The 23,410-nt window shown below is 37.3% G+C and overlaps 4 protein-coding genes across 5 annotated transcripts; 3 read left to right on the forward strand and 1 right to left on the reverse strand.

The window, feature by feature from the left end:
- On the forward strand, positions 1-8,343 carry LOC131320333 (serine carboxypeptidase 24). The gene is made up of 9 exons (XM_058351008.1): positions 1-528; positions 3,997-4,104; positions 4,211-4,306; positions 4,693-4,785; positions 5,091-5,176; positions 5,424-5,827; positions 6,467-6,562; positions 6,726-6,831; positions 7,550-8,343. Exons 1-9 carry the CDS (start codon positions 282-284, stop codon positions 7,694-7,696), a joined length of 1,383 nt encoding a protein of 460 aa, XP_058206991.1. The 5' UTR covers positions 1-281; the 3' UTR covers positions 7,697-8,343.
- Positions 8,344-10,841: 2,498 nt separating this feature from the next.
- On the forward strand, positions 10,842-14,003 carry LOC131320336 (uncharacterized). Its single transcript, XM_058351015.1, has 4 exons — positions 10,842-11,598; positions 12,382-12,449; positions 12,903-13,452; positions 13,544-14,003. Exons 1-4 carry the CDS (start codon positions 11,482-11,484, stop codon positions 13,736-13,738), a joined length of 930 nt encoding a protein of 309 aa, XP_058206998.1. The 5' UTR covers positions 10,842-11,481; the 3' UTR covers positions 13,739-14,003.
- A 1,344-nt stretch (positions 14,004-15,347) lies between these two features.
- On the reverse strand, positions 15,348-19,120 carry LOC131320335 (uncharacterized). 2 transcript variants are annotated; one of them, XM_058351012.1, is made up of 3 exons: positions 18,810-19,120; positions 18,266-18,699; positions 15,348-15,876 (listed from the first exon to the last, which is right to left on the reverse strand). In XM_058351012.1, the coding sequence occupies exons 1-3, from the start codon at positions 19,060-19,062 to the stop codon at positions 15,544-15,546; spliced, it is 1,020 nt and encodes a 339-aa protein (XP_058206995.1). In that variant the 5' UTR covers positions 19,063-19,120; the 3' UTR covers positions 15,348-15,543. The 2 variants fall into 2 exon arrangements, with proteins under 2 accessions (XP_058206995.1, XP_058206996.1); XM_058351013.1 differs by having other exon boundaries at positions 18,891-19,119.
- Positions 19,121-20,332: 1,212 nt separating this feature from the next.
- On the forward strand, positions 20,333-20,967 carry LOC131320339 (hydrophobic protein RCI2A-like). Its single transcript, XM_058351020.1, has 2 exons — positions 20,333-20,501; positions 20,683-20,967. The coding sequence occupies exons 1-2, from the start codon at positions 20,412-20,414 to the stop codon at positions 20,809-20,811; spliced, it is 219 nt and encodes a 72-aa protein (XP_058207003.1). The 5' UTR covers positions 20,333-20,411; the 3' UTR covers positions 20,812-20,967.
- Positions 20,968-23,410: the final 2,443 nt, after the last annotated feature.

Consider the following 23,410-nt stretch of genomic DNA (forward strand, 5'->3'; position numbering starts at 1 on the left):
CATAAATGCACCACAACTCTCTCTCTCTCTTTCTCTCATGAAACTCTCTCTTTCTCTGGTGAGAGAGAGGAGAGAGAGAAGATGCACTTATATTACCTGTGCTGCCAGAAGTACTGCAGTAAGTAAATGAAACAAAAATTAGACTCAAAATTCTCCCATCACTGGAGCAACAATTATCTTCGCTCAGTTTTAGATTTTTAAATACCCTTCAGTACAGCATAGCACAGAAACTGTCTTCTAGAGAGAGAGAGAGAGAGAGAGAGAGAGGGGTAGCTAGTGCTATGGCAGCCCAAAGGTCTGTACTATTGTTTTGCTTACTCTCTGTTTCATTCACGAGCATTATGGGTTCAACAGAAGAGCAAGAGAGAGATCGGATCTCGGCACTTCCGGGTCAACCCGCGGTGGCATTCTCGCAGTATTCGGGCTACATTACGGTTAACAAGCAACACGGTCGAGCCCTCTTCTATTGGTTGACTGAAGCTACTTCCAATCCTCAGAGCAGACCTCTTCTTCTTTGGCTCAATGGAGGTCAGTTTTCTTTTCTTTTACTTAATTAATTAATTACTGTAATTGACTTCTTTCTATCCTTTACCCCTTTTATTTACCTTTCCATGAGCTTAATCTGGTATACATACGCACATTTTTATAACTCATGTTTCCGGGTCTATTTACATGCATCTCAATACATTCTTAAGGACTAATCCCACCACCCACTTGTGGGGTTTCAATTACAAATGAACTTGTCTTAAAAGAGTTGATATATAAAATCTGAGAGGAGGTTTCGAGCCTAAGAGCTTAGGAGGGAAGCTATAAGTACGTACATTTGTACACACTCAAATGAACACAATTACACAAATGTATTAATATACCAAAACTTATTCAAACCAATTAAAAACTCTCATTTCTTTCACTGAAAATTCATGATTATAGGGTATCCTTGGCTTGAAATGAAAGAATTTCTAGATGCTAAGCTTGAAAATTCTATTTGTATTATGGGTAAATTATGTTTGGAAACCCAACTGAAATTCCGAAAAGGGAAAGCAACCAGGTGAAGCAGTAAAAATATTACTCCATATAGATAACCATTTCATGAGAAAGTTTGAATTTTATTTATTTTTATCGAAAAGGAAGATAAAATTTTATGCGTATGTTATGATTTTTGTGTAATATTTTCCCTCACTTTGGTTGTTCACAATTCCTTGAAATTTGTTGCATTTTTATTACTCCACATAAATTGCCTGCCAAGTGTCGACTAAACAAAACAATTATTGGAAATAAAATAAATTAAACTATACCAAAAAAAACACAATAAGGACAAGACATTTTCAAACAATTCTCCCTGAAATTTGGTAGTATGATTTGATTGACTAAACCCCACTTAATTTGTTGTTTTTTTACTTCCTTTTTAAGTTTTTAATGATTTCAAAATGATAAGCCAAAAAATTAACTACCTCTGGCCAAATAAATGCGGTCATTTTGTTTTGGTAAATAAAAAAACGGAGAGGGGATAGGTCATTGCTCCCTACTCTCTGTCCGCCTCCTCTCTCGCACGTGCCACTGGAGGAGGCAGTAGGTCCGTGATCTCTCTGTTTCACTGTTAATTCTGTATTTGTAGAGAGTTTTATATGTTTTGAAGAATCCAAAAAAGCTATTTTTTTTATAAAAAAAAAAAGGCTGATGTGGATTTCTGTCACTATTTTATGGTTTTTCATGCACCCACGTACGGATGTACCCAAAAATAGAAATGATCCGTTAACGACCACAGCGAAAGTGAAATGATTTCCCCACTTAAAAGGGTACTAGTATATTTTTCATGTTTTTTAGTACAAAAAGATGCTTTCTCTCTTCCTCTCTTTGTCTTGTCTCCATATTACTTAAAAATGGCGTACCAGAGAAGAGATACGGGGTATATATAAAAGCCCCTTTAAATTTGCTATACTTTCTTTGTTTGTCAGTTTTCTTCCGGGTGGCTTTCAAGTAAAATCAATTTTGTGATAGGATTGTTTTATTCATCTTTCTGGCATTCCTCTCTCTCTCTCTCTCTCTCTCTCTCTCTCATGAAGGTAGCTGTAAAGAAGCTTGCTTGTACCCCCAACTCAACTCACTGTTTGCTTCCTTCTTTGAAGCTAGCATGCGTAGTGTAACAAGAGATGATGATTGTGGAGGGTGTCTAGGTCTTTAATTTGGACTTGGAATGAATTTATCATGAAACCCATAATTTTGTTCTTGTTTCGAATATTGAAGATTAGGAGGAGGAGTACTATAAAATGTTTTATGTGTGCTGACTTGAGATTAGAAATTTAGAAGTATTACTATACGAATATTACTGGAGTTCGTCCTGACTCCCAACTGATGTTGATCATCTACAGATCCTGGCTCCGTTTAGTTACACGGAAAAGACGAGAACTGATGAAAAAATCTATTTTTTCGTAACTTTCTGTGTGTTCAATTACTAGAAACAGTTGCAAAGCCCACAACTTCAACTTTTTCATTGAGAAACACTTTTCTACAAAATGGGTTTTGCAAATGAATGAATTTTAGTTCTCCTGCAAGATTCTTTTAAAGAGAACAGAGTCATTTTTACTTTTTTCACCTCACTTCACTTTTTTCGAAAATATATTTTTCACATAACATTCACGACAATTGAGCAGAGCCTAAGTGCGTTAGAAAAAGACCATGTGTTTAATTGGTTTAATTGATATGTGCCTTAGATAGATGAGGTCGGGAATTTGCCCTCACACCTCCTTAAAAAGTAGGCTAGGGTAGATTTTTTTGATATTTAAAAGGAAAAAAAAATTCACTAGCTCAAAAACCCAATAAACCCAATACTAGTATTAGTTTGTTGATCCGTTAATTATAAGATCAATATTAATACAATTTTTACACCATGTTAGCTAGGCATTATTTCAGTGGCGATTAGGTTAAAGAAAATACCAATAACTTATCTTATGATCAGTTATATGTCATACACATGATTGTGCAACATGTGTTTTTGAATAAGCAATGCTCATAATATGTAGATGAGTACTCTCTCTACACACATGCCATAGTTGGTCGGTATAAAAATTTCCTTCATAGCCGAGTGCTCGGACTAATTTAAGCGCACATCGATTAATTTTGGAGTCTTGAAATTGACCATCATGCTTCTTTTCTTTTCTTTTTTTATAATCAAAGTATTCGAATCAGTTTACGTGCTTCGGCTAGATGTATTTTATGTTGGTGAAAATAAATATCGCATCACGAATTCCTATTAAAATATGCATCACTATCTTTTGTGTTTATAATGAAAGGTGACTACTCACTGCGGGCAAAATGTTAATGCAGGGGAAAGTAATGAGAGTCATGAAGAGTAGTAGGTGACTGTTACTGACTTTTGAATATTAGTACCAATTTGTACATGAAATTCATTAAATGTTTGCTTCCAAACTCAAGAATTGCCTTTCTAGTTGTTTCGTGGTTCACTGTACAACTAAACAATGGAAATCTAGAAGAAAAATTATTCAATAGTCCCGGACTACCATGTGGCATCTCAACGTGGTGCTCCCAACCAATCACGTAGCGGAAAATTTCACGGATGACACATTGGTGTTATGTACGTACCTAAGCACTAATCAGTCAACGTCATTTTTTTTTATTGAGATCTCCAAGGTCAAATTTCAAAAATGCAAAATTTAATTATTTCCTCATTATAGGTGTTATATACTGGAATAAATTTACCTGTAGCTGCTAACATGTATGGACGACTAAATAGATGAATAAGACAATAAATAAATAAATAAATAAATTTCTAAGTAATTGATGGCGAAAATGAATGTTGTCTGGTCATTGTCAAATGGTTGGCAAATATAAATACTACAGTACTAGATTAAATTGTTGGAGATTTTACAGTAAAATTCAAGTGAATCTCAACCACTAGTTGTTCTTTTCGGGGCACTTTCGGGTTAAGTTTTCTTTGCCCGTAGCATTTTCGATTAATAATTATGGTTTTGTATGCAGGACCAGGTTGTTCATCAGTAGCATATGGAGCATCAGAGGAGATAGGACCATTTCGAATTAATAAAACTGGTTCATCTCTCTATCTCAACCAATATTCCTGGAACAGAGGTAATTAATTAACTAACAAATAACCCTTAATTCCACAATTAATGAATGTAATTATGTGCATTTCTTCACTATAATTACACAGTCTTCTGTTAATTACTACTTTCAGAGGCAAATCTTCTTTTTCTGGAGTCACCAGCTGGTGTTGGTTTTTCATACACAAATACAAGCTCTGACCTTAAGGATACCGGGGACAAGAGAACTGGTATATATATATACTTCTTTACGAATTACTATATGGGTATGTAGTTTTAGGACCCGGCTTCTCTGCAAATAGTGCATTTTGATTACAACCATTCATAACGACTATCAATGGACCAGAGTTGTTGAAAGCATTCTACAGTTAAGATCTGGTTAATTGAAAATACTTTTTGAACGATTGCGATCATGTGAACTGCCCTTTTAGGGAGCTTCTTCCTGTTCTTTACTAATTATATCTCCTAGTTTAAATCTTTAATTTGTGGTTGTGGGGAAATGTAATTAATTGGATGCATTTAATTAATTAGAATTATCTAATATACAAACATAAATTTAATTATCAGTTGTAATAATATTCTCACCATCCTTTAATGGTCCAATTTGGTGTCACAGCTGGCGATGCTCTAGCTTTTCTTGTAAGATGGTTCTCAAGGTTTCATCAATACAAACATAGAGACTTTTACATTGCCGGGGAGAGCTATGCAGGTACATAATGGTATTTTTTTTCATTCGATAAATGTTTAGTCTACTTCTAAGGGAATGAGAAAAAACTGAAAAAGGTACCGTTAAGAGCTATACAGGGTATTAACCACCATACCAAACACTCGCGCTCCTGGCAATAATCGAATGTTCACCTTTCACATGGAAAAAGTGAAGAAGTGTTATTTGGCTACAAGCCCGTTGGCATACATAATGGTATTTAAGGGGTGAAAATTGAGAATTTATAATGCCAACATCTTAGCTGCAACGGAAAAAGTATTTAACCTACTTTTTTTCCACGGTGCTTGTAGGACATTACGTTCCGCAGCTGGCTAAGAAAGTTCACGATTATAACAAAGCGCATTCCCATCCAATCATAAATCTGAAAGGATTCATTGTAAGCCCCCCACCCAATTTACGTTACTCAAAACCGGAGCTTGTAGTGCGCGATCCGAGTCGTCCGTCGTAGCAATCAATAGTTCAGATTTCATCTCGGTTCTTGCATAATTGAGTCGTCTATCACCAAGATAAGACGCGAATCATTGATTGCCGAGACGGACAGTTCATATCGTGCACTACACCTATGCAGGATTAACTAACCCTAGTGGAGTTTGTTTGTTTTTTGGACCATATGTGTAATACAGGTGGGGAATGCAGTGACAGACAACTACCTCGACACCGTAGGAACGGTGGCGTTCTGGTGGTCTCACTCCATAATCTCGGACACCACCTACAAATCAATCCTCAAAAACTGCAACTTCAAATTGGATAACAACTCTCAGCAGTGCGACGACATCGTTAACTACGCGGCCAACCACGAGTTCGGCAGCATTGATCCCTACAGCATTTACACGCCCGCATGCTTGACTTCTACTACCAACCACACTTCTTTGAGGCTCAAGAACACTCTGGTACGACGTCGTCGGGTGCTTTCTGGTTACGATCCTTGCTCTGAGAACTATGCAGAGAAGTACTACAATATACCAGATGTTCAGAAGGCTCTGCATGCCAATACCACCGGTATTCCTTATAAGTGGACTGCTTGCAGGTAACTAATTAATTACAACACTAACTTGGCTCGTCATGGGCTTAACTTGTTAGTAAACTAGTCGAGTTTGAGATCGAGTCTATGGGTAGTAAACAAATTATTTATTGAGCTTGAGTTAGTTGTAACTCGGCCTGTTTGTAAAGACTCGGATGGTTTGTAGAGATTGTTTTTAGTGAAAAAACCAAGCTCAAACGCATAGATCACGCGCGTAAACGAGCCAAGCTCAAGCTAGATTAGTTTTGAACAAGTCATGCTCGAATACTTCAAAACTCGGCTTTTTTTTATAGCCCTACGCATGGACACATCAAGAGGTAGATGAGCTTAAACGACTGTCCTTGCCACGTTTTAAAAGTTCTTTAGCCATTTTAGCTTTTGTTCAAAAACATCAAGATTGTACGAGTCCTTTTTTCTATCTATCTAAAAAGGAAAACAACAACAATAACAACGAACTTTTTAAATCCTGCTGATCATCTGACATTTTTTTCTTGAGAAATTTTAGTGAATGTTATTCCACCCAACGATGAAATCATGCGTCTGTCTTGTGCATCGAAAGAAACACATACATAAAGGCCGCATCTTTGGTTATACTAATTACTGATATCAGATGGTTCAATTTTTACATCTTGAGCGTACGTGCAGTAATGATCTTTTTAACAATTGGCAAGACTCTCAATTTTCTATGCTACCCACATACAAGGAGTTAATGGCAGCTGGTCTCAAAATTTGGGTGTACAGGTACACTAAATTAATTTGTAAACTTATATAATTTTCAGTTTTCTCAGCATATCAATATTTAGGTAAATACTAGTAGTACTATATATTAATTCCCCTATTAAGATTAATTAGGCCATTAATTCTGTTCCAAATACCAATTGTCCAATTGTTTCAAATTTGGCAGTGGCGATACAGATTCAGTAGTACCAGTGACAGCCACCAGATTCTCCTTGAGCCATCTCAATCTCACCGTTAAGACTGCCTGGCACCCCTGGTACTCTGGCTCCCAGGTATGCCAAATACATTTCCTATACCTAATTAATTTGATTTGAGATATGTCACGGATTATAATAATTTCTGAAAATTAAAGCACCCAAAAAAGAGAGAGTTAAGGATACAAATTCAAATCACCCAATGCAAGCGGATCTCGCGTGGGTCTCACCTAATGCACGTGCTATCCACACACATTACGTTTTTGGGCATATTTTTGTTCAGAAATTTATGTACCAACTATTTTTTTTGTTTGATTTTCGTAAGAAGATTACTACCTTTCTTGCAATTAGTTAGTTATACAAATTTGCAATTTCATGTGCTAAGTTACCGGACACACCCTTTCTAATCACAAGCTATGAAATCCATTCATAATTGTGAGAGGTTTGTGTCTGTATCGCTCTGCATGTGGTTTTTTTTTTTGCTTTTTTTTTTTTTATGAGCAACTAAATAAAAGTATGTAACGTCTGCCAAATAAATACTATTAGGTTCCTTCTCATTTCGTAACGATAAACTTATTTAGAACCGTTTTTGTAACGAAAAAATAAAAGTGTTTCCAAACTTCCAATTGTTCCTGTTCTTTAAAACACGAAAACAAAAACAATACTGAAAGAGAAAAGTCACTTTCGTTTTTCGTTTCTTAGCTTTTTTGACTTCTTTTTTTTCCCGACGGAATCAAGATCCGAATTTAGAATAAGAAAGATATGGTTTTGAAATTAGTGTATGTTTCTTTCATAGGTAGGAGGATGGACTGAGGTCTATAAAGGACTTACCTTTGCCACGGTGAGAGGAGCTGGGCATGAAGTTCCTCTGTTTCAGCCCAAGAGAGCTTTCCTTCTTTTTCAATCATTCTTGCAAGGAAGAGAGTTACCAAAGTCTTCCTGACAAGCTAGATCCCTCAAGAGACAATACAGTTCTGAGCCTTTTCTTCATGTTTGAGCAATTCAAAGCACTAAAAATCCCCATCAAATTTGTCCTTTGTGGAGTTGGGGGAGCTGCTGTCTCGGCCAAGGGGGCCGTGCTCCGGTCTCTCTTCAATGATCGGAAACGTTCACTTCGTAGAGCTCGTTGAGTTGAACAAGCAGCTAAAAAATAAGCTCGATCGGATATCATTAAGTGCCTAATCGAAACCTTTTTGTCTTGAAAAGAATGGATCCGAAACACTGGATCAAATCTACTAGAACCCCTTATTGGCAAGTTATACGTGTTCCGATCAGACACTTAATTATATTCGATCAAACTGATTTTTTGCATACTTGTTCAACTCGACGAGCTCTACTAAGTGAACGTTTTTGATCATCGGAGCAAGACCGGAGCAGGACCCCCTCAGCCGGGACAGCACGATGCTGTCCCTTGAAAGGACAGCAGCTCCCCCAGTCCCAAATTTGTGGGTTAAAGTGACTAGAATAGAAATCATTAATCATTCAGATTGGTAATTGTATCATTCATTCAGTTTGGTAATTGTAAGTGCACATCTCATTTAATAAGCAGGAGGAAAATTAAAATGAGTCAATTGAAAATTTAATTTCACATTTCGGCTTTGTATAGTTGTACTTTGCGATGCGAATAATTCTCTATTTCTCAGTTTTTCAACAAAGAAGTGAGCTCCATTTCAATTTCTGTGTTGCCTAACTCATCCAAAAAATGGCAGGGGAGGGGGAAAAAAAAACAGCATACTCCTTTCCTGTGCTTGGATCATGGGTTGTGAAGGGAATTCACCAATAGCCAGACAAAGCACTGCAAAACAAGGACTCCTTGGCATCATAGTTTTGTTATTTCACTCCAACAATTTCCCAAATTGCCCTAAGGAAGCCCGAATATGTCTCTCATCTACATTAAGAAACTTGCATCAACTTATTTAATTTTAGTCCATATCAAGTCAGATTTCTGAATGGTTTTAAAAAAGTGCAGTTCCTTAACCGGTTTTTGGATGGACCGGGCTGGTTACCCATGAAAATAACGGTGTTGTGGAAATTTACGTGCGTATGGGCAGATACGGCTGTTACGTAACAGATTGTTATGTCCCGTTACACACTGTATTACATACCTTTACGCAAACAGATTCCTCAAAGGAACCAGTTTTCAAGCTCGAGATGACACTTCTTTTTTATTTGTACGAGTCGAAAGCTCTTCGTGATGAACTACACACAAGTTAAATTAGTAGTGTTGGGAACATTGTATAGTAGATCACTGGAATAAATCTTTAAAGGACCCCATTTCTTAGGTTTTTCTCAGCAACCCTGCAGGATCACACTGTGAAAATGATTCTGCTAATTTTCAAAGATTCTATCAAGGTTATACCTATATGCCATGTGGGTACTTCCATTTCAGATCAATTTACAAAACCACCCCTAACCTAATAGCATGTACACAAGAGTCGCTATGTGCACAGAATTAGGTAAAGTAGAAAGGTTATCTCCAAAATCTGGCATGCAGTAGAGTAGCAAAACATCAAAGCTAAAATACATTTGCTTCAATAGCTCGGTATAAATAGCTATGCATTGTTCATACGCAATATGCTTTTTTATTATTTTCCCAGTCAACTCTCTCTCTCTCTCTCTCTCTCTCTCTCTCTCTCTCTCTCTCAATATTTTATAGTATTTTGTGAAGATAGAAATGATAATAGAGAGGATTGGTGTGAAATTGAGAGATATTTGAGTAGGTAAAATGAAAAAAGTAAACTTTTGAGTAGGTAAAATACCAATTGCTTGGTGTACATGCTCTAATTAGGTGGACTCGTACTACTCGCTAACAACAAATTATGGGGGCATTGCACTTTCTCACTGGCCACTTGACTTCTCTCATGTGATTCTGACAATTCGTGTGAGGGAGTATTATTTGTTCTAGAAACCTTTATACAAAATAAGCAGTTTATTTCATATTTTTAAACTTAAAAATAATAATTCTTTTAAATCTTTTTTGCACTGTTGAAAAAATTTCAATGAGATTTATCAAACAAGATCCATATTGTTAGAAAAATTATTTGTGTAAACATATTTTTTTAATTTGAAATTGCCTTTTTAAAAAATAAATACTTATCTGCTAGAAATACTTCTAGACCCACAATCTTAAGATTCTCAGTATGTTCAAAAAGGGGGAAAAAAAATCGTAGGATCTACTATTCCCAAATAAAAAAGTTCATTATTTGAACTAGAATTTCAAAGCATCAAAATGTAACTTCTCAAAATCAGACTCTTATATTATTTTTGTTTAAAAGTAAAAATTGAAGCTATGGAAAATATAGTACACTACTCTAGCATGTCAAATGAGCAAAAGTTATGCTAAAACTTTCACGAGCTCACCCTGAGGTGCTGCTCGCTTGGTAGGTAGTGATGGTAGCACAAATACAAAGATAGTTAATTCTTTTAAAAATAACATTAATTTGTACCAAAATATATATGTTTTATAGTAGTACAAGGATGATGCATTGCACTCAAAATGAGACGTTGGACAATTGGACTCACTAAGTACAAGTCCCTGCAAGCAGTGCTAAGCGGCTGATCCGATCGTTCATCTCTGCACAAATGACTAAGATTGAATCAGAGCTCATATAAATCTGAATCGTTCATTGCTTGATTAAGATCCGAGTCAACGATTGTCGAGATGAACGGCCGAACCGACCGCTCTACACCTGTTTTGCATGGTGCTGCTTGACAGCAACCCCAATTCCACTAATTTAGCCCAAATCGACACACAAAACAAAGTGCAAGGACCACTTGGACAATTTGCCCCTGAAAGTATTAGACGGTCAACCCTTTTTGGTACTGATCGCCATGGTGAAACCTTGGAAAGTGTTGCCCAAAAAAGTTGTTGACAGGATGACTCAGCTTTACAGATAAGAAAGAATAAGGGTGTATGTGTAATTTCGGCAAGTGGGTTGGTAGTATATAATTATGTCAGAAAAGAATCACATTCACACGTGCCGTCACAAACCTCAAGCCTAGGAAACAAGAAAGAATCCCCCACATTCAATTATCCTTTCCCCTTGCCTTTTCAGCACCTCTCTCTCTCTCTCTCTCTCTCTCATCAACATCATCTCTCTCTCTCTCTGTACATTAACCTCTGTCCTAGCAAACATAAACAAGGAAAGAAGGGAGAAGAAACCGTAGAGAAATTCCCAATCAAAAACATAGAAGAGTCCACACCACCCACCTCTCTCTCTCTCTCTCTCTCTCTCTAATGGCCCAGCTGGACCAAAATTTATGTGAAGAGGAAAAACAAAGAAAGGAAACATAGAGAGAGAGAGAGAGAGAGAGAGAGAGAGAGGTGCCTTCAGATGTCCTCCAACCATACCCACCTCATACATACACCCAACAAAATCATGTTGCCACAAATACCCCTCTGCAAACCCCCATCTTCATCACTTCACTGTCTCAAAAGAACTGCATGTTTTGCCCCGATTTACATGGGCTTTTTGGGCTTTTTCTCGGTCAGAGTTTCACAGAGAAAACAGGAAAGCGTGACTCTTTCTCATCTCCTTTCTTTCCTTTCCTCCATCCTTTATTATTTCTTGCACACCTATTGCCTTCCTCCCCCCCTTCTCTATCCCTCTCTCTCTCTCTCTCTCTCTCTCTCTCTCCATATTACTTCAGATATATCTTTTTGTTTCTCTCCCTTCTTCAAGTTTTTTACTTCTTCGGTACTGGATTCTTTGAGTTTCTTGTGATCTGATGTCTAAGAAGATGAAAGGAGATTCTATAGATCCATCAACATATGGTACGTATGGGGATCCTAAGGCCAGATTCAAGCATCAGGTTCTTATACAGGACTACAGAGAGTTGCAGAAGGTAAAATTTCCTTGTAGGTTTTCTCCATGTCCGCTGAAGATCGAGGGATTTCTTTGATTTTCTCTTCTGGGTTTGCGTTTGTGCTTGTTTTGCTTTTTCAGTCTCTTGTTAAATTTTTTTTTATGGGTAAAGTCTAATTGTTCTAATCTTCCTTCATATGAGTCTTGTAGGAAGAAACGCATGATATATTGTTCATAAACCGAACTATTTGTTTATGTTATGTAATCAGTTGCTGTGTTTTCTTCATCTGATTTATGTGCTCTTGTTCTGTTGATGAATTTCTCTCTTATCCTGTTGTAGAGCATTTTTTTTGGAATTTTTTTCTAATGTTTTCCTCTTTAGGATTTGAAACTTCCTTGAGTATAGTTCACACGATCAGTGTTTGTATGAGGGGAAGGTTTGGTACACTTTTTGATGGAAAATCTTCCCTTGAGTACTTCAATTTTTGGTGGTTAGAGTCTATATTTCTCTAATATTATTTCATCCCAGTCTTGTAGGATGAAAACCCAAGATTCATAAAAAAAAATAAACATAAAAACCTAATTAGATCCAGTTATTTTGTTCTACTATTTGGACTATTTGGTATGCTACAATGAGGTCTTGTCTTTTCCTCCTCCGATCTCTCTGTCCTTCCATGTGTTTTTTTTGTTGATCCGCCTGTCCTTTCATGGTTCAATGAAATAGTTTTGTTCTTTCCTCCCTTTTTCTCCTGATATCACTATGGTTTGCTTTCAATCACTTGTAACCCTATGGGTGGAGTAATAAACTTGAGTGTTTGTGCAGGAAACTGAGGCCATGAGAAACAAGTTGGAGAGCACAAAACAGAGAAAAGTAATTCTTTTGGCCGAAGTCTGGTATGATTCTTTACCTTAATGTACTTAAGGACACAGTATGCCCCTAAAATCTGAGTTCAAGGGTAGCTCATGTCTTGGAATATTGTATCGATTTGTTACTCCATGTTTAGTGTCTTAACTGTTTATATGTTTTTTCTGTATGATCAAGTTGCATCTGAAAATTGTAATTTGGAATATGGTTGATTTTATCAGTGAATGTTTCTGTTTGTCCTGCAAAATTTTGAGAACTATTATATTTTAGTTGTAGGTTCTATTTTTGAATTCCAATCATGTTCGGTTTTTATGTCAACTTGGCTTAAATAGGATCAACAGGATACCAAAATATCAAATTGCATTTCGAGATGCAATGGCAAATTTGGCCATTTTCTTCTTCATATTCCCTTTGTTGATTGTTCGAAGGACTATCAGGGAGTATTTATGACTTATGCTGCAATTTTTTATTCTGATTACCAGGTTCCTACGACGACGATACAAGTACCTTATGCAAAACAAGGCTGTTAGACAACCAAGGGAACGACAAATTGTTCACCCACCAAATTTTGTAACTCAGAAAAGAAATATTGTGAAGCAGAAAACTTCCAGGAAAAAGAAAGGCAATCTGTATGACATGAAGCAGAAAACTGTGAACTACACAGTTTCTGATTCAAATCAGAAGGAAAGGATATTGAGTCAAAGGTATCCGGCAAGTCAGACTCCAAATCCAATTCTTGATCTAAACCAGAAGGATAGGATGCATGTTGGAAAAGAAGCTATTCTTAGAAACCCCACTCCTGGTTTTGATTTAAATCAGAAGGAAAGATCATACTGTAGAAAAGATGCTGCCTTCCGGAACCCAATGCCGGTTCTTGATTTGAACCAGAAGGGAAGGTTACTCAGCGGAATGGAAACTGCTCGCCGAAACCCATTTCCAGCTTTTGATTTAAACCAAATGGAAAGAAACATTGTGAGCGAGAATGCTGTTCAAAGCCGAGCTCCAATTTTTGACTTAAACCAGATCTCGGTAAACTCTCAAAGAAGTTAATGAACTAAAACTTCCTGAATGCTATTTGTTACTTAATTCTCATGTGTTTGCATTCGACTTTGTGTTTCAGGGAGAGGAAGAGGCATTACAGAATAATTATGAGCCATTGAAGTTGGAGGAGCCAAAGAAAATTGTTATGAGAGGGGGAACCGATGAGCAGCACAACGAGTTGAAACTAGCCATGTGTCGGAACATTGGGAATGGACCGAATCGGGTGGGGAAGAGGAAGATTTCTTGGCAAGACCCGGTTGCATTGGAGGTTTAAGTATTTATCTTCAGGTGTCAAGATCCTGCATTGGCAGTGGGCTTGAAAAAAATGGTGTCATAGTACTGGCAATTTGTTTTCAAGGTGTATTATAGATGGACGTACAAATATTGCCAAGGGATCAAATTTGGTTTCACCATCCTATGTTGTTCGGTTTTCATTTACTCCTTGTTTCCTACTTAGTATAAGTTAGGTGGTAGATATAAGGAAATTTGGAATCTTGCAGTCGTTGGAATTGGAATTGAAATAATTCAGTAGTTGGAAATGGTAGTTACATAGCCAAGGAATTGAATTTGTGTGTACCATCCATGCTGTTTGTTTCATGGATTTGTGATCTACAGTATTAGTTAGGTGGTGGATACAAGAAATTTTGTTATCTTGCCATTATTTGATGTGGAATTGGAATAATTCCATATAGATACCTTATGTTTTGTTTCTTTTCACTCTTTTACTTGTTAAAGAACAAAGCAAAAGTGTTGTTAGTTTGTTTGGTTCTTTTTACTCGTTCCCGACCTATGGTGGTAGTAGCCTAGTAGGACGGATCTTGGCTCTTGGGGCCGGTTGTAGTTGTAGTTACACAGTTAGTGTAACATTCAGCATAGATGTATTCGGAATCGTCTGGTTGTAGTTGTAGTTACATAGTTGGTGTAGCATCCAACATAGATGTATCTGGAAGCGTCCGGTTATAGTTAGCATTCAGCATACATGTATCCGGAATCGTCCGGTTGTAGTTGTAGTTACATAGTTGGTGTAGCATCTAGCATAGATATATCCGGAATCGTCCAATAAACGTGGGTACCAAACGGTTCCAAATGCATCTCTATCCGGATTTGTCCACATAGGTTTGTGTCCATATCATCTCTGTTTCTGGTGAACTGGTACACAGTTGCAATTGGGCTGTGTAAAATTCTGGTAGCATTTGCTTTTATCGTGGTAGTGTAATGCCTTGGGGCCTGTTTGGTATCACTATTGGTAAATTTTTTCGAGTAAAAGCAACGAAAAGATGTTTCTGAATTGCTGTAAACTTTTTTTTGGCCCGGACGTTTGGTGAAAGCAATTGATGATTTTCCAACTCGGCTTTGCACAGAAGAATAAAATAAACAAGAAAAAAAACCACTCTTCTTTAAACTGAGACAAAGGAAAAGGGGGAAAGTCTCATTCTAAGAAAAATAAAGAGGAGTTGCGAAAATAAACTTTCTATTTTGCTTTTATTGATTTTTTTCCCTCTACCAAATGTAGAAGCAGTAGTATTACTTTTCTCTTTCTTGCGGGAAATTATTACTCCTATTTGCTATTAGAGCACCGCTACGTGGTGTTCCATGGCCTTCTCTATCCCACATTTGTGTGCGGGACATTTATGTGAACTTCCACACAAATGTGTGATGGAGAAGGCTGCTAGAGCATAATCACTCCCACAAGGCTTTCCAAACTCAAATGGGCCAACCCAGTTTGTGGGTTTTCGGAATTCAGCTGTTTTGGACTGTCCCGTTTCAACAACGCACACAACTAAATGAACATCCGAATAAATGAAAGCCTACCAAATCCTCCTGCAGCCTGTTGGGTTGGAGTCCTACTTTGGACCTAGAGGTCTCAGGTTTGAGAGCTGGTAGAGAGAGAGATTGCTTGAATAAATGAAAGCTTGAATCCAAACGAACATGCAAAGTACAATGTATACAAGTTACACAAACAGTACCATTACTAAATCTCCAAACGTACGTTTCGGGATGGTTTAGTATCTGAATGTGGTGTTTCCCCCAAATCACATGCACGCTCCTTTCCTCCTATCCACCTCGATCGTTTTTCTGTCAGTCAGTTTGTGCCACTACCAATTGGTTTTCTGCGGCCTCCTCCCCATCAAGCTTAATAGGCTGGCCCACTTTCTTCGGGAAAAGCCCAATTGCATAGTTTTTGCCTGTTCCCCCTGCCCTTTGTCCCAATGCCTCCTTGGCCTTGTGTTTCTTCCCCTGGAAGTGTTGATTTAAACCGTATTCACTTGAGGCACTAACTTGACAAATTGAGCAACTCCACTCCTCTTTAGGTTTTTTCTTCAAATCTACCGAATGGAGCTCACTAGCACCTGCCTCCAGTAGTGTCACAGCTTTACGCTTCACACCAGAGAGAATTTGCCCCGGCATAGCCTGCAACATAACATCCAAACAATGACCATAACCATGAATATTTGACTGTAGTAATCACCTTGACTCATTAAACCATTGACACTTTTCACAAAAGTCGAGTAATTACCTCTCTAGTTTTCATTCAAATACATCATCCCATGAGCCATGGTTAAGGGGTTTTATGTCTTTAGGGTTTCCGATAACTAATTTAATGACTTCTCACTAAGTCCTTTAGCACCTTAAAGAGTAAATGAATCCTACTGATGATAAATTGTCTGATCTAGTTGGAACTACTTCTTTGAGAATTGATGGCATTATCTTTGCAAGTTTCAGCCAAAAATAACAAAGTGAGTGTCCAACTATGATACTATATATATGCAGAATCATGTTCACAAAGATCAAACAGGTACTCTGCATATTGCTTCTCATCTAGGTTACAAGGTCTGCTTTTAGTTTTAAAAGATGACGAAATGTGTCGGTAACTTTGAACGCTTGGTAAGGATATGAGCAATGTGTAGTGTCCCACATGTTGGGCAGCACCATAACTAACAAACTATTTAGTCATTCGAGGTACCCCTTTGACTATGCAAAAACCTCCATATTAGGCATGAAATACTCTATGACACCATCTGGCATTAGGCTATACAATATATAATGTGGAATCATGCTATCCTTAGGAACTACCCAACTCCACTTTTAAAATCCATCTATCTAAATCTTGCAACTAAACATATCTCCACGAAGAAACAATAGAAAGTAAAAAGAGGTACCACACCCTCTTTCAATGAGAGACAAGCCCCAGGCCCAGAGACATATATCTTACTATAGTAAAGGGAAAAGACCTCTTGAAAAATTTGATCTTCTCTAACCTACAATAAAGCAGAAAAAACAGCTTTCTCTAACAATTTGCAACCATGTGAAATAACTTTGAATTAGTGTCTCCTTTCTGTGGATAAAAGATAAGTAAAAGTTTATGTTTATATAATAGGTAGAATTCGTAGCAACAAAGCTCTCCTAGAGTTTCCACAGAATCATCAGACAATCAACTCTGAGTAAGTATCCACGCCCAACCATCAGACAATCAAAAGACACTCAACCCTGAATAAGTATCCACACCCACTGTACATATGCAAATGAAAAATTAGAACGCAAGGATCAGAGAAGCAATTTCATTGAGATTATTTCAGTGACAGATAAAAAACATCACAAATCCAAAGATCATCATGACCCATTAGAGATTTGATGGTCCGGAAAAATAAGCTCCCAAAAAATGCCTTTGATGCCCCTTTTCATGGCTGACCTCTAGTTTGCAGGACCACACATACAAGGCCCACCCTATGCATGTACAAGGCCTCATTACATGTCAATAAGGGCATATCGGTCAAAGGTAGGGCATTTCCTATTTTTATAGGAACTACTGTACCAGAAACAATGGTATTTCCAATTTCAGTCCCTTTGGCATGTAAAATATCTCTCTTCTCACCATCCCCATAGTGTATGAGACAAATAGATGCATTTCTATTAGGGTCATATTCTCTGGTTATGATTTTACCATATACTATGTTTTTTTCATTACGGCGAAAAAAAGAAAAGAAAAGAGAAGTTGATCTTTAGTGAGTTAGTTTGTTGCTTTTCTTTACACTGAGGACTTAGCAATAGAAAGAGAAGTTGATCTTTACACATCGGTAGTCGCTACCACTGCAGGAAGTAAGCCACTAAACTTATGCATTCACCAGTTGTTACTTTGATTTTGATACTTATAAGAATAAACCATTTTTTTATACAGACATGCCAAAAGAGACCACTACTGATCACGTTACCATATATTTCATTAAGGACACAAATAATATGAAGTGGGCCAACTCAAATACAAATATTGTTGCCCAAGATAGTCATAAATCCCAAATTCAGGTATTACTTTCCCTTAATATAAGGAAGCTATTCAAGGGTAAAGGACAGAATCAGCAAGCAAAAAACACAATTGAGAACCTGACTATGCACCGTACGCGTCTAGTCCTCGCAATCAGACAGCTCCTCAACAGAAATAAGACCATCCGCGAAAATATTTCTACCCTAGGGGCAAAAAATACACAGAAATCCACCAAAGTTTCTGTCTACCAAGGAAAGTAAGAGCTTTAGGACCACAAATGTTGGAACTAATTCCAAGTTGCATTCCACCAAAGAAAAATAAAAAACAAAAAGACTGCGGCAGCTAGCTATAAATCACTAACTTCAAAGCTCAATCACTATTTTATTCACAGCATACATGACACGATATGATTCACCTCATAAAAAATCTGGAAAGTGGTAAAAATACAGCATATCTCCAAAAAAAATTAACATAAGAATCATACATACATACATACAGTCACATGAAAGGAAAGTGAGTATTTGAAATGCTCTTTGTTACCTCAAGAGAAGATTCGATGACTTTGATCTCAGAAATCCTACGTTCCGGAATGCGCTGAAACGGCACCATCTCGAATCCCACAATCCCGGAGCGATTCCGGTAGCCCCGCAGCCTCTCCTCATATGACAATGCCAGTCTCTCCTTGATAGCTCTGCTATCCAAAACCGAGACTCTAGGTCCGAAATCCAATGCCCACGGCGATGAGAGAGAGAAACCCTCGTGGGGTCTGCACAAGGCCGCCACCAACATCATGTCTCTCCTCCTCCTCACTTCGTCTTCCAGCAGAACACGCTTGCGCAAAATCTCGCCCGCGATTAACTCTAGCCTGATCTTCTCTTTCTCGATCTCCCGCAGCAGAATCTCTTCTCGCTCGTTGCTGCTAGGGTTTTGGAACAACTCCGCCGCCCGTCCAAAAGCTGGCCCCGAATACCCCACTGTAAAAGTAGGATCATATCCCAAAAAAAGACCCGTTTTAGAAAGGCAACTTATCATCAACATTAAAAGTGTTTTCTACAAAAAAACGAATGTACATATATGTATATACCTATGTCTGTTATTAGGGATTCATAATGTGTGAGGTTATTGGTTGTTATGAGGGGAAAGGTAGGGGAGGGATTACACGGACCTCGGAATGGTTGTTCGGAGAAATGAGTGACGGTGGAAGGAGGAGGAGGAGGAGTGTGGTGCGACGTCGTGGAAACTTGCCTCTCGATTGCTCGAAACCCCTTGAATTCCATGCTCTGTACTGGAATGGAGGGGAGGGGCGACGCCGAGGGCCTCTGTTCAGGAGTGGACATGAGACTGGTGTGTGCTGGAGAGAGAGACAGAGAGAGAGAGAGAGAGAAGAGTTGGTCCGTGGGAAGACAATTGATTTTAATACCGATGCGCACCAATTTTAAAACTTCCTGGATAAGGTGAAGCGCTATTAATGAAAAAATAGGTTGTGAATATTAATTTTTTTATATATTATCTTTTTAATTTTACTTTTAGTGAAATTTATCCAATCGAGATTAACGATGTAAGAATTAAAAGAAAGCAACCAAAAGATCGTTTGAAAAAAATCATCAAAAAGTTTGGCCAATGGGAGCTTAGGGGTGTTTTGGCTTATTTTTTTTATTTTTATTTAAAAAAATTTACATTTATTTGTTTTGTGTCCAATTTTTTTTAAATTATTGATTATTCTCGAATAAAGAAATCAAAAAAGTAAAAAATTAAGGTTCAAATTTAATTTTTTTAATAAAGACAAATTAGCCAGAAAATCAGATTTTTCGGACTTTTATTCAAAAAAATTGGATAGTAATTTTTATACTTTTTTTTATTCCTCTCATAGAGACAAACTAATCATTCATAAAAAATTTACGAGGAACTAAAAAATTTGAATTTTTTTTAATACAGATAAAAAAAATAAGCCAATTAACTTTTTTAGCAAAAATACCCCTTAGTTCTTCCTGCACCCTCACGATTGGTTTTGAAATATACATTGGTTCGATAGTCACAAACTTTGTAGTGAAGCTTACATTTGCAGTGAAAAAAATCTCAAATACTTAATGGTGATCTTACAAGGGAAAAGACTTTTTGTAACGGGACTATAACGTCACGAATGGTGCCTCATGCATTAAACGGGTAAGATACTAATATCTTATAAATTAAGTGATGCAAGTGTACCTAGAAAGACATAATTATTAGAGTGCATTTAGATTCACCCACTGAGTATGTAGAATACTGGCAATGGGTCCCATCCCATGCTGTTGTTGGACCGTCGCAAATGAGGATTGATAGAAAATATGAAAACTTTTCATGAAACCATGCATCCATTTCAGTTTCATGTTAAGTGCGTGAATCTCAATCATCCATTTTCAGTTTCATGAAAAGTTTAGGAAAAAGCAAACAAACCGGCCACCAGTACTCCACTCTTCTTATCCAAACTCAACAAAAGATACTATCAACTAAACACGTGCTTACAAGAGCCTTTTACCCGTTCAAATGTGAGCACATATTTCGCTAAAGACCAGAGATCCTATTAATTTTCTCAATTACACCAAAGGGTACGTTCCTTCCAGTATTGAACTTTTCTCTATCAAATTTTCAAATCTCTACATTTCTCTTTTCCCATTGTGCAAACTGCATGCTGTGGGGTTGATCAAAGATGGCCAACAATTGCGAGATCTACTTGGAAATCTTAATTGCAATCTTGCTTCCTCCCCTGGGAGTCTTCTTTAGACATGGTTGCTGCAGCGTATGTCTCTCTCTCTCTCTCTCTCTCTCTCTCTCTCTCTCTCTCTCTCGCACAAGAGCATGCATGTGTGTCCCGAGACAAACAAAAAAAACTTGTATCTGCATGCATATGTGTAAATTTGGGGGGGCTTTTATGTAGTAATTTCCATTGTTTTTTATTGTTGTTGTTGTTGTTGTTGCAGTGTGAGTTCTTCCTCTGCTTGGTTCTGACTCTCTTAGGTTACGTTCCTGGAATAGTCTACGCCATCTACGCCATTGTGGTACGTGATAATCATCCCGACGACGAATGGCGTCCTATCAACAACGCGTAGCGCGCGTTGCTGGCTATTAATTCCAACTCATTGTTTCTCTCGATGTTTTCGGTTGTTTAGTTCGACTGTAGTACAATAATTCAAGATCCTTAATTTCGTGTGCCACGAATTCTTGTTACAAGTGGTGAACTCTCTTTTTTTGATTCAATATTCAATAAAATATCTAGCACCGATCATTCACTCAAAGAGTAAAGCTGGTATATGATTGGTTTGATACCACAAGATATTATAGATTCAAAATGAGTGTGATGTTGGTTACACTCAAAATGAATCTGATTTCTTATTTGATTCAATATTATTTGATTCATGCATATATGTATCGATTTAAAAAAATTTCTTATATGTGGACTTGTTCGTTTTTGGGTCTCAAAATTTCTGAGCATGGTTCATAATAAGTTTTTCTTATATATTTCTCTCCATTCATTACTCTCAAAAACCTTTTTCAAAATTCAAACCGAACAAGAACATCCCTCAATATATCAAATATGGAGTAGTTTGCATCCAACGACGCGCTTGGTAGTTGGTGCGTCCATCCAATGTTGCGCTGTTGTGAGGCTCGTGGAGTTCCCAAAGGAAATTAGTCACGAACCTCGGGAAGTCAATGGATTTTACCCCATGACAATATTAAAAGCACGAACAGAACGATCCAAGACTGGCCGTGTGTCTAGCCTGGAAAGTGGAAAGATCATCCGATTCATCTCTATTCTCCATTAAAACTCCGAAGTCCAATATATTTGTAGTCTCTCTCTCTCTCTCTCTCTCTCCAAACACTCTCCTCTACTCGGCTATGGCAAGTAGATGTGAGATATCCTCTGTGAAATCATAGTCGCAATCTTGCTTCCTCCCATTGGTGTTTGCTTCAGGCATGGCTGCTGCACCGTGATCCCCTCATCCTCTCTCACTCGGTCTCGGTATATATATACATGTACATGTATAGGTATCTGCGTATATGATTCTTAGTAGTAGTATTTTTGTGTTTGATTATTGCAGGTTGAATTGTTTACGTGTGTGGTTTTGACTATCCTTGGTTACATTCCAGGAATAGCTAGCTTATGCGCTCCATGCGATCCTTTGTGTGGATCGCAATACCCACCGAGCCGATTACTGCTGCCCACTTGCCTAATTTCTGTTCTCTTTGGCCCCATTTGATTAGGCTTTTGGGTTGACATTGAATTACTAAGGTGACAGTATTAGCAATACTGTGTTTAGTTCACAAAATTTGTAGTCCTAAGACCCCAAATTAGAACTTGGTATTCACAATCCAATTTCAACCTTGCCATTGCAAAAGTACTAAACTATCCTTGTTATAGTATGGAAATTGTTTATGGGAAATGGAGCCCAGCTACAAAAAGTTTTGAATGCAAAGGACAAAATTGTCAATTCATTTTTTTAAACTCATCCTAACATTTGCAAACAAACATGAAGTTGGTACTACTAATCCAATCCCATCTTTTAATCCGATGTAAAACAAACATACAATTTACCAATCCCATCGTGGCTAGTCAGTTTATCAAATGGGGCCCCTCTCTCGCTCACAGTGTTTTATCATATGAATTATCCATCCATCCCTATATATGTAGTATATGAATCTGCTTCATCCATATCTCCATGATTCCATCTCCATTTTTTGCCCAATTATTTGATCAAGTGCCCCATTGGAGCATCCACGTAATTAAGGTGTTGCTGAGTATCTCCATCTCCATACATATAAAAGAGTTGTTAGAGCATCTCCAACGCTTACCTATATTTTTACTCAAATTTAAGCATTTTTTAGACAATTCAATGCGCTAACACAATAAGCATACATTTCAACTAATGGTTCACTAATGGCATAATTGTAGATCGGAGAAGGAGAGAATGACCTCGTAAAAATTGAGAAAAAGTTTGAGTCTCCTTTTTGAGGTCAATCAGAATACAAGTTTGAGTCTCCTTGAATTTGAGTGAAAATTTACATAAAACTAAATTAATATAGGTTTGATTTTCAGAACGGAAGTGAGCCTTTCTAAAGACATTGACAGGCGAGGCACTACTCAATAGCATTCAATTTAAGACCATCTCTAGCCTTTAAAAAAATATCTTCTCAAATTTGAGTAAAAACTTCATTTGGTGTGAAACACCCAATGGACAAGTTCAAATCTAAGCATATCAATTTGAGTAAAAAGTTTATTAATGACATAATTTTAAATTTAAAAGGCGAAATATGGGCTTAAAAAATTTGAGTAAACATTTGAGTCAATGAATTTTACTCGGATTTTGGTTTTCGAGTGTAAAATAAAGTAAAAGTTGGAGATGCTCTTATATACTACTCCAGCTTTCAACCTTTTTTTCTTTCAACACCTACCAAAGCCATCAAACAACCATTCTAATTGAGTGGGAAAATATTTTTAAGTATGCACCAGGTTTATAATGGGATAATCTGAACCTGTCATTTTATAAGATTTGTTGAGAAGTTTACGCCTTGTTCTGTTTGGTTTTTGGAAAAAAAAATTTAACTCAAAAAATACTCATTACCCCTACTTCCAATCATTAGACTTCACTCATTACCTATATCTTCAATCGTTATTCTCATTTCTCTTACTATCTCTCTCCACTTATTACC

Source organism: Rhododendron vialii, chromosome 3a (assembly GCF_030253575.1).
Source record: "Rhododendron vialii isolate Sample 1 chromosome 3a, ASM3025357v1".
In the NCBI taxonomy this organism is placed as follows: domain Eukaryota; kingdom Viridiplantae; phylum Streptophyta; class Magnoliopsida; order Ericales; family Ericaceae; genus Rhododendron; species Rhododendron vialii.